At 48.4% G+C, this 10,932-nt stretch overlaps 3 protein-coding genes across 3 annotated transcripts; 1 reads left to right on the forward strand and 2 right to left on the reverse strand.

The window, feature by feature from the left end:
• Positions 1-302: 302 nt before the first annotated feature.
• Positions 303-2,859, forward strand: F4822DRAFT_421398 (ATP-dependent RNA helicase dbp-7). Its single transcript, XM_051459793.1, has one exon. The coding sequence runs from the start codon at positions 445-447 to the stop codon at positions 2,743-2,745; it is 2,301 nt and encodes a 766-aa protein (XP_051309452.1). The 5' UTR covers positions 303-444; the 3' UTR covers positions 2,746-2,859.
• F4822DRAFT_421400 (FAD-binding domain-containing protein) lies at positions 2,860-5,050 on the reverse strand. The gene is made up of 4 exons (XM_051459794.1): positions 4,278-5,050; positions 4,047-4,199; positions 3,612-3,972; positions 2,860-3,550 (listed from the first exon to the last, which is right to left on the reverse strand). Exons 1-4 carry the CDS (start codon positions 4,726-4,728, stop codon positions 3,067-3,069), a joined length of 1,449 nt encoding a protein of 482 aa, XP_051309453.1. The 5' UTR covers positions 4,729-5,050; the 3' UTR covers positions 2,860-3,066.
• Positions 5,051-5,254: 204 nt separating this feature from the next.
• On the reverse strand, positions 5,255-9,661 carry F4822DRAFT_84799 (uncharacterized protein). Its single transcript, XM_051464071.1, has 2 exons — positions 9,413-9,661; positions 5,255-9,208 (listed from the first exon to the last, which is right to left on the reverse strand). The coding sequence occupies exon 2, from the start codon at positions 9,179-9,181 to the stop codon at positions 5,666-5,668; it is 3,516 nt and encodes a 1,171-aa protein (XP_051309454.1). The 5' UTR covers positions 9,182-9,208; positions 9,413-9,661; the 3' UTR covers positions 5,255-5,665.
• Between the last annotated feature and the right edge of the window lie 1,271 nt (positions 9,662-10,932).

Consider the following 10,932-nt stretch of genomic DNA (forward strand, 5'->3'; position numbering starts at 1 on the left):
TTACACAGATAGGCCCCGAATTTAGCTCCTCTTATTCTAGCTATCCTAGGTATTGCCGCAGCTGAAACTAACCTGCAGGCTAGGAAGGACATATACAAGTGAAAATAACGATCGTTCTAGTCGTCTAGAGAGCCACGCCGCAGTATTTTGCGATTCACTGCGGGAGATTCAACGAATGAAAGTGAAACTCGAAAGATTTGAAATTTGACTGACTAGGCGATGTGACGATATCTGCACTTTTGAAGACCCACCTTCCTGCCCCGTTTAAGATAATATGCATTTAAGAGTATGTTACGTCCCAAGATAAGATAAGCCAATGACAGACCGCCAAAAAGTTTAGGGAATTCTGCCACTTCCGTTTCTACTTCTCCAGTTCTTCCTTTTCGGCTACACCCCTCCCAATTTTTGCGCCGCCTCCAAAGTTACCATCTAAATCTCGTGACAATGGCTGATACTGGGATGCTCCTGAATTTTGACATTAGTGATGCGCCGATAAAACGACAGGTCAAATTCACAGGCGGTCGTTGGAGAGATCGGGTTCATGCTCAACGAAGCGCCAGAAATAATCACAAGGGACCTACAAGGAGTGAAGCCAATTCCACCCCATTGACCAAGGATCGACGGGAGTTTCACCGTAACCACGATGAGAGGCCTGCGAAGCGCCAAAAGACCTTTGGCGATTCAAATGGTCAAACTGAACACTCAAGACGACAGGAGACAAACAGCGCGTCTGCTAAGCCTGGTGGTATAACTTCGAGGTTATTCACCTCTAACCCAACCCCGAGGACCGTCTTCGAAGAACCAGCGGAAGAAACCGAACCTGCGAAACCATCCAATGCGCCATTATCTAATGAGGCCGAAAATTTCCACGCCCTCGGTTTATCCCCGCGCATTGCCCAACATCTATCGTCCAAACTCGAGATGAAAGCACCGACATCCATACAAAAGAACACAATTCCACTATTAATAAAGGATGATAGCGACGCATTCCTACAAGCCGAGACGGGTTCCGGAAAGACCTTGGCCTATCTGCTACCTATTGTGCAACGGATTATAGCCTTGAGTCATCGAGAAGACGGTTCTGCCACTGGAACTCGAATACATCGCGATTCAGGTCTATTTGCGATTATCCTGGCTCCAACAAGAGAATTGTGCAAGCAGATCGCTACCGTGCTTGAGAAGGTGCTACGATGTGCCCCATGGATTGTCAGTACAACTGTCATAGGTGGAGAGAGCAAGAAATCCGAAAAGGCTCGAATAAGGAAAGGTGTCAATATATTGATTGCTACGCCCGGTCGCCTTGCCGATCACCTGGACAACACCAAAGTGCTGGATGTTGGTACTGTAAGATGGCTTATTCTAGACGAAGGCGATAGGTTAATGGAAATGGGTTTTGAAGACGAACTAAAAAACATCGTGGGGCAGATCCGCAAGGAAAAATTAAAAGAGACAAATAAGGAAGAAGTAAACCTCGGCGCTTTACCGCAACGGCGTGTCACCGTCCTCTGTTCGGCCACGATGAAGATGAACGTGCAAAAATTGGGTGAGATCAGTTTACAGGATGCCACCCATATCACGGCCTCGAAGTCAGAAAGCGATGGCGATGCAGCAGTTGAGACCAACGATGCCGTTTTCACAGCACCGTCTCAATTGAAACAGTCTTATATCGTTGTACCAGCTAAATTGCGGTTGGTCACATTAATAGCCCTTCTCAAATCGTCCTTCGCGCGGAGAGGTTCGGTTATGAAAGCCATTATCTTCATATCATGTGCCGATTCGGTCGATTTTCATTTCGACTTACTCCGCTCTACGCGCCTTCAATCCTCTTCCAACGATACATCTCCCACAAAAGACACCGTTGCCGACGCCGCCTACATCACATCACCAGCTAATCCTGATATAACACTATTAAAACTACATGGCTCTCTTCAACAGCCGGTCCGTACATCTACACTCGCCGCCTTCCATGCCTCAAAAAATCCTTCTGTTCTCATCACAACCGACATCGCATCTCGTGGTCTTGATGTCCCGGCCGTTGATCTCGTAATCGAGTACGACCCAGCCTTCAGCGTCGATGATCATGTCCACCGAATTGGACGAACCGCACGAGCAGGCCGACCTGGAAAAGCAACACTGTGCCTGCAACCAGGTTGCGAGGAGGGGTACGTGGATCTTCTAAAATCGGCGACGCCACTTACCCCTCAATCGTACGACGCCACGCTGCAGAATGGCTTCATAACACCCATAACCCTGCCCAAACCAGACACATCGTCGGAACCTCAGACTCTAGTCTCCGACCGACAGACGCCCAATTCCCGCGCCGAAGCGCTACAGCTTCACCTTGAACAGCGCCTTCTAGCTTCTGAAAAAGAGAAAGAAAGTGGTAGTAGTAACACCAACTCGAAACTCCTCGATGCGGCACGCCAGGCTTTCCGCTCGCATATCCGTGCATACGCTACCCACGTCCGAGACGAGCGTGTATACTTCGATATTACACAGTTACACCTCGGACATTCGGCCAAGAGCTTCGCGCTTCGCGAAGCGCCGGGTGGTATTGGTGGCGGTCCATCAAGGAGGACGTATAAGGCTGGCGCTAAAGTCGGTGCTGGGGCTGGTGGGCAGAAGAGAGGTGCTGATAGTGATGGCGAGGATGGAGCGGGTGCTACAGATGAAGATGCGGCGAGGAGAATGAGGATGAAGATGAAGGCAGTTATGAGTGCCGCCGGGGAGTTCAATATCGGATGAGATCCTCTAAAAATGAAAAGGGGGATGGGAAAAGGTAGTGAAGATGTACAAATCACGAAGGGATATAGATAAAAAGCACGCTTAGCGGGAATGAATTTTACATGAGAATTGCATCGTTATATTGTTGTTAATGGGTCGCAACAAACTTTTAAGCTCACACTAATTGCTACAGTCTTGCAGTTCCGTCTCGTTCCTTCCCATCTTGTCTCCTCCGGATCCGATCCCGACCTCCATGGTCCTCCGACTTAATAACCGCAATCCGTATCTTTCGGTAAACTTTATTTCCATCGCTTTTCTTTATTCTAGCGATCGTAACCGTATCTACGTGAATAGCTTGAAACCACCCAGACATGCCTTTTGGAACACACCATTGGGATCGTACTTCTTACTGGCCTCCTGCAGCTTCTTCACGTTCTCCTCACCGTACGACCGCAGAGCGTCCTGATGAGAAAATGCATAGTTCCAATAAATGTAAGGAACCAACTGACCTCTAGCCTCAGCATTCTGTCCGATACGCTTCAAGGCCTTCTGCATAAAGCCGATGATCCGCTCGTCATCTTTCTTTTCCGTCCAGTACGTCAACAGCAGAACGTTGACGACGGGGCCGTTGCTGGGGTCCAAGCCCATTACGTTTCCACCCTTCGCATTTGTGTTCTCGAGTAGTGACACTGGGTACGGTTGCAAGGTGTAAGAACACATAAGACCGGCTGCGTCCTTGACTGATTCCAATTCTTCACACCAAATGTCGCCGCCCGTAGTGAGTGTTTCGACATCAGCTTTAACACAAATGTTCATGTAGAGACATCTTAAAAGACCATTATTTAGCTAGCTTACTAGGGAGCCATGGATACTTGGTTGGGGCATACCTGATCATGCTCTGCCCCGCAGCAGATTGTTCCGTTGCAGCCTCAACAAGCGTCTGAATTTTCATAGTGTTCATCTCAGTTCTCTGTGGTTGGACATGAGTAAAAGGGGCCAGAGCAGGAGGGTCCTGGACGGGCTGGGTATAGTAAAGCTGATTCAAACAAATGATATCGTTTCCATTCCCGAAAACTTGGGCGTATGCAAGGCTGAGCATAAGATGTGTTTCGACACTAGCATCGGGCGATGTGAGCTCTTTTACTAGAGCAGCCATTTGGTCCGGAAAACTAGGTTTATAGTAAAAGACCATGCCCGCGTACATAGGCCCTTGCTTGAATGTCCGAAGATCAAACCGCGTGACGATACCTGGAATATTTCAATTGGTCAGGACAGCGCTACCGGGGGCTTGATGTGGTCGTTTGATAAGATGGATTTCGTACCAAAATTGTTCCCACCACCTCGCAACGCGACCCAAAGATCCGGATTTTCTTGGGCGTTCGCATTGATAATCTCGCCTGAGGCCACGACGACTTCAAAGTTGATAACGTTGTCGCATATGAAGCCTTCTCGGGATGAATAGAACGAGAGACCACCTAATTATTAAGAAAATAGTTAATTTTCTGCTATCCTCACCCCATAGACCTTTTTCGGAGCACCCCGTTCGCGCATACCTTGCGTTGCCAAACCCCCGATACCACATGTCGTCGATTTACCACCTGTGACACCTAGACCATGGGGCTCCAGGTGCTCGTAAACGGATCCCCAGGACTCACCGGCAGCAATCTGGACGTGGCCATCTTGAACGTTAACGCCAGTCAATGATCTTAGATCAACAGTGATGCCACCTTGGATATTTGCACATCCGGGCAAAGGCTGTCGTCCGGCAGCTCGAATGGCAAATTGGACATCACTAACGAATGGCCGAATCGTCCGAACAAATGCGGCGACCTCCTCTTTCGACCGAGGGAGAAAGATGCAGGCAGGAGACAGGTCACTCTCAAATCCTGAAAGATAACTATTATTTAGAGATGCATATTCTTCAGCTGCGTCGGGTGTGACAAGATGAGCGTTCTGTATGGCCCGTCTAAGGGCCAAGATAGTTTGGTCTACCTTAGTATTCATCTCGATGAGACAAGTCGTAAGAACAAAGATATTCTTAATGACTTTCAATTATTTTCAAACCAAATGAGGCGACGCCATTAAACTGTGATACCCACTCGTCTGGTATGGTATAGTTAGTAGAAAAGAAAATGAAGTTTAACTGTTGGAGCCCTTTGTAATTGGGGGTGCGAAGGGAGGACTTATTTGTCCCTTAATGTGGGATGGGTCAACTCTACCTAATACTAACTTATTGGTGTTGGTCCGACGTGATAACATATATTTTACCTGCAATACATCTACATGCAGTTGGTAGGCTTTGAATAGATTGTAGCTTGGACCAAAGTACCATTATGGTTCACGTATTCGAAATGAGAATATTTTGGAACAACTTCCATAGTATTAACTATCATACAAGGCACGTAGAGCTATCATGCCAATGGTACCCGATACGTGCTCATCACGTATCATAACGAGCGACGTAAATGCCGTTGCTCTTCATTAGCCGTTCCGAACGCCGCTCTGATATCTATTGGGCCTCATCATCCATCGCCCAATCCCAGGGGTCCATTTGAATTTTGTCCCCCTTTCAATAACTCGTCCCTGTAGATAAATAAATGGAAGTTTCTTTCGCAGTATATGCAAAGTGGAGATTTGTCTATAAACCGACACACTGGCCGATGCCCTTTTCCCGTTGATGCCCCCTCTCGTCCGTAATCCGTTTTACATGCAAATCCATAAAAACGCCTGGCCCGCTATGACAACCTTGTCTAGTCAAGGTCATCTAGAAATAGGTTATGCTGCTCTTCGCTTCAACCGACCACCCCGGTAAAAAAAAAAAAAAAGAAATTAAATCATATCAACCTCTTGCAGCACAACACGGGGTATCGCATTAAAAGCAAAGAACAAAGAAAAATAACATAAGGAAAATAACCACTCTCAAATTGACCATATAGTCAACTTAAGCAGCCACCTCTTCATTACCACTGCCACCGCCAAGAAGCTCTAAAACTTTGTTAACGACAGCGCTCGGGTAGCCCCGAGAAAGCATCTCTCCGACAACCGACTTAGCACTCTCCCGGTCTTCTACAGCGAGGAAAGCGCGAGTCATAGCCTCGTACGTGCTGGGTTCACGCTTCTCACGACCGACGCTGTTGTAAACTGAAGCAGCTTTGGTAATGTTCTTTTCGCCAGCCCATCCGTGGATGAGAGTGTTCGCGATGTAGGGTGTAAGTTCTACACGCTTCTGCTTCATCATGGATAGAACTGCCTCGGTGTCGACTACCTTATGGTTGGCAACCATAGCTTCAAACAATGCTTGGAAGAGGCAAGCATTAGGCTTGATGCTTGGATCACTCATGACCGAATCGAAGATCTTTCTCGCGCCCTGCATATCGTGGAGGACACAGCCCCTCGCATGAATTAGCGAAGCGTAATGGACTGGCTCGGGGTTTCCACCAGAGGCGCGAATCATGTCCAGAACAACCTCAGCGGCAGTCATGTTGACAGGTTCGAGGGTAGCGTGAGTATCGACGAGAAGCTTATAGGTGTGAGCAGTCGGCGCAATCCCCTTAGCCTGCATTCGGTCGTAGTAAGCGAGAACCTTGGATTTATCGCGTTTGGTAGTAAGGAAGAATTGCATCATGCTGTTGTACGGAGCTGGACGAGCTTTGTAGTTGGGCATGGACTCCATCTCATCGAAAAGTTCCTCTGCGAATTTCTCGTCGCTAACACGGCATAGAGCATTTACGATTGTCCCATACGTGACGCTTGTTGGCTTGATACCTAGAGCACGCATCTCTGCGAAGTAGAATAGGCAGTCATCAATACGACGAGCCTTGCCCAGTTTGCCAATTAGAGCGTTGTACAAGAATGATGAAGGCTCAACACCCTCAGCTTTTGCCCGGTGGAAGATCTTGACGGCCTCTGAAGCCTCATCAAAGGTCTTCGTTGATTCTTTGAGTGTAGTAATGTAAAGACCAAAGGTGTTAGCTGAGGGAGCGGCTCCCATCTCAAGAAGCTCATGGTGGTACTGCTCCGCTAGGACGCGATCACCGAGAGTTAAGCAAGCTCCAACCATAGCATCGAGAATAGAGGACCAGCCATAACGAACAACAGAATATTGCGGGAGGAAAGGGACATCGGTACGGGCCATAGCGAGGATATCGTGGCATAGGTCCATCTTGCTTTCTCGTGCGGCGGCGGAAATCATCTTAGCATAGGTAATGTACCTTGGATGACGTCCAGCACGTCGCATGTTGCGGAAACGAGTCAGTGCCTCGTTAAGTCGAGGTCCTTTTCGACCGTGGGCACCTTCAAGCTCATCTGAGATGATAGACGAACCCTTGAAGTCGGTGTTATGAGCATAGGGATCGAAGTTATCCTCGTAGCTCGAAACGGTAGGTGTCGACGAATAAGGGGACGCGGAAAAGGTTTGCTGGCCGAAACTTGTTTGAGAAGCAACCTCACGGGGATCCGGAATGCCACGAGTGGCCATGAACCGTGTGATGAATTCGACACCCTCGTCTATTTCGTCGGCGATGTGCGGTCTACCTTCATTTTCGACGGCGCGAATTCGCTGGAACATCAACTCGGACTCGGCCAATCCTTCGGCCACCTGACCCGAACCAATCATAGCAACGGCAAACATAGCTGTTGGCTCAATGAAGGACGAGTCAACCTTGACTTCAGGGTTGCTCAGCACGTGCCAGTATCTAGCAGCAGCTGGAACATCACCTTGTCGGACACTAAGAGCTAACAAGGCCATAGCAGGAGTTGCAATACCCTGGAACGAAATGGGAAGGTTAGCAAAAGCGGTAACCGCGGTATTTCGGTCGCCAAAATCGGCGGCAGCAGTCGCAATATCTGCGAAGGCACTCAAACGGGCATTGTTCTCGATCTCCTGAGCCCATCGAAGTGCTTCGTGGTAGATTCCCCTAGCGGTGAAGGCCTCGACAAATCCACCGCTAATAATTGCGTCCTGAATCTGAGCGGCGCCTACGCCATATGAGTTTACGATCTTCTCGTAAAACTTCTTGGCGCCATCCAACTTATCGTTGATGACATATGCGTTGATCACTGAAGCGTAAACCTGGGAATCAAGTCGGTCATTTAGCGTGTACTTGCCGTTGTCATGAGCGACGGCGAGCTCCTTGTACTCATTGTAGCATTCGACGGCACTAGCTAAATCACCTGTGCCGGCAAAAGCGGTGATCATGGAGGGGAAAGTAGCCGCAAAAGGAACAGCACCAGTCAGTTCCATATGCTCAAAAAGGTGGAGCATGTCAGAAACACGGCCAGCTTGAGCACATGCGGAGATGAGCTGATGGTAGGTCTCAGATGAGTAGTTCGCTTTGCCTGTCAAAACGGAGGTCTCGAACAACCTAACTGCGAGGTCAAGTCTATCATCCTCTGAGAGAATGGCATGTTCCAGCTCATTCGAGGCAAACATGAATTTTCCGGGCTCATCCATACCACCAAAACGAAGACGCTTGTCCTCGAGACCCTTCTTGAGAGTAGACACTTCCAGGCATCGAGCAGCCAACAAACCAACTAAGATGTTGTATGTATCGCTGTCCGGGGTGATCTTTCGGCGCATCATATCAGCATAGACATCTAGAGCCTTTGAGACGACCTCAATCTTCTCGGTGGGGATCTGGATAGCAGCAACCAACAAGGCATTGTATGATGCGGCTATGGGCTTGATATCGGCAACAAGCATGGCCTCAAAGACAGCGGGAATTTCAGCATAGCGACCATCTTCGGAAAGCTTGGTGAGATGATCCGCGTAGCTCTTAGATTGGGGGTCGACCGGTGGAGTTGCGGTGCGGGCGATGCTAGCAGGTGTTTCCGACCTTTCGATGACGGGAGTCTGAGCACGAGATCGAACGCCACTTGCGACAGAGGGAGTCGATGCCCTTGGGGAACGTGTGGCGCTCTCTTCCAATGCTTCCCTCAACTCGCGAACCTCGATCTCTTTCTCTATAGCAGCATCAATATGAGCCAACGCTGCCTCCACATCTACGGGAACCGCCACATCCTCGACTCCATCCTGAGCAGCTTCAGCAGCATCAGCGTTCTGTACCTCGGACTCGGGACCCTCAAGGACGGATGAAGCATTCGGTTTCCATTCTATGGATTTGAGAAATTGAAACTGTGTCCATTCCTTCTCGACGTCGCCGGTATCCTGTTGTTTTCTCAGAGCCTCGAAGTAGGCATCTAGGTTGCCACTGGTATGCTTCTCGTGACGAAGGTCATGCTGGGCACTCGAAGAGTTGTGGAAGGCATTCTGGAGCTGAAGGCTAGAGAGACGTCCGACTCGCTGACTGTTACGTCGAGCGAACGACGGACGGTTCTGTGAGTTTAGAACATGGGGGTGAGTAGCAGCTACGACAGATTGCGCGTAGCCGTGGGTGAAAGATTTCGCAAATCCTTGACGGATGAAATTCTGGTACAAGGACGAATAGATGGTGGGCATTTAGATGACGCCAGGAGGGGAGGGTGACTAGAGAAATGGAAGAAATGATCTAGTTAGCGCAAATCCGAAGTGTTCAACCAGTTTGAGTAGAAAAATAGGATCGAAGTTTGGTGTTTTGTGCGCTCGTGACTCGATCTAAGAGTCTACGGGACCCCAGTCTCGAAATACAAAATTTCTTTGGGTGCGCGAGCAAACGCGGAAATAATAATGACCAAATCAATGACGACTTACATAGAGAAAGGGTAAAATGGGTCGTTGCAGGTTCATTTGACAGCACCGTAGCCGTCAAACAAACGCGCGAATATTGAATTGTGAAAAAAAGAAGAAGAGGTGAAAAAATATCTGCGAATTATTGAACGCAGAAAAAATTGAGGAATACCATGAAAAAGGTTTGGGGCTGGTGTTGGATGGGATTTTGGTGGGTGATATTGGATTTTGGTTGTAATAATAAAAAAAATTGATGGATCGTATTTTTTCCCTAAATTCTATAGCACAGGTGAGTTTCTAGGTACATACAGGCATACAGGCATACAGGGGACCCAGTTGAAGGGGGAAGGTCCAGGGTATGCTGCGTGCATTAGCCCTATGCTAACTAAAATGTTCGCTGGTTCTTTCTTTCTGCTGACAGTTTTCTAGTTGGCCCTCGCGGTCGCACTTCCATGAATTTCCAATCAAGTCAGTGGAGCCGGGGGGCTAAAATGGAAGGATCCGGGAACTTTGTTAGTGTCCCTATTGCAAATACACCATCCACATGGCCAAACTATGCGAGGTGTCGTAACCTCTAAGAAGTCGCTACCTAGGTAAACGCAGCCCTGGTTTCCCAGCCATAGCGGTCTACATAGCAATTGCCCCTCCTCCCCGCTAGCAAACTGCAGCAGTTCGTTTAGTTTGTGACTCAGGCAGGCAGGCAGGCAGGCAAGTCACACAAGCGACGTAACTCATGTTGTATACATAGAAATCGCGACCTGTCGGAACACATCCGCATCTATTGTCATTTATTAGGCAGGCAAGGATTACAATGTCGATACAACTACACGTCTCTCTACACCTAGCAGTCTCGGACAAAGACGATATATTTAAAAGACACCAAGTTCGTTTACATATGACAAAGCATGGATATTACTACGGGTAACAAACCCACCTAGGTAATATGGACGGGAGGCAGCCCTTGACCGTGGACAATAAAGCTGGCTAACACGTTTTCAAATCGTCATTCATAGCTTAGCTCCATTGCGTATTTTGTTATATACATTCATTTTATTCCTATCATAAACAATTCCTTCAATATAATAGCGAAAAGGCCAGATCGTCACTTATTTCCATTCAACTGCGAAAACTATAATGACGAAACTATGCTACTGCCTAGAAAATCATGGATGACAGTTATACTGTAGCCTACAGCTGAGAGTAGTGCCGAAGACAAAAGCTAGCATGCTAGCAAGCCCGGCACCTTCGGATGCAATTTTTTCTCTCGCCTACGAGGTACTTAAGAGAACAAACCGGAAGAATTAGGACGCGCGTATGGATCCGGTCCTATGGGGAAGAGCCCTGATTCGTTCGAGGCTGTCCGAGATGCCCAATAGGGAAACGCCATGACCCCTAGACAGTGGGTGAAGTCGGAATCTCGATCCCAGTCTGTCGGGATGCCAGTACTCCCCGTGCCCCCGTCACTTCAAGGTGCATCATCATACAGCACTACCTCCAGCCTTGTACCATGCATTACAACAGTTTGAAGCTATCGTAAAAAAGGG

This window comes from Hypoxylon trugodes (assembly GCF_022578975.1).
Source record: "Hypoxylon trugodes strain CBS 135444 unplaced genomic scaffold F4822scaffold_11, whole genome shotgun sequence".
Classification (NCBI taxonomy): domain Eukaryota; kingdom Fungi; phylum Ascomycota; class Sordariomycetes; order Xylariales; family Hypoxylaceae; genus Hypoxylon; species Hypoxylon trugodes.

Coding starts and splice junctions, on each gene's coding strand:
- F4822DRAFT_421400 (XM_051459794.1), bottom strand. CDS start 4,728: ATGAATACTAAGGTAGACCAAACTATCTTGGCCCTTAGACGGGCCATA. Junction 4,200..4,277: donor CGGGGGTTTGGCAACGCAAG/GTATGCGCGAAC, acceptor CTTAATAATTAG/GTGGTCTCTCGTTCTATTCA. Junction 3,973..4,046: donor AGGTGGTGGGAACAATTTTG/GTACGAAATCCA, acceptor GAAATATTCCAG/GTATCGTCACGCGGTTTGAT.
- F4822DRAFT_421398 (XM_051459793.1), top strand. CDS start 445: ATGGCTGATACTGGGATGCTCCTGAATTTTGACATTAGTGATGCGCCG.
- F4822DRAFT_84799 (XM_051464071.1), bottom strand. CDS start 9,181: ATGCCCACCATCTATTCGTCCTTGTACCAGAATTTCATCCGTCAAGGA.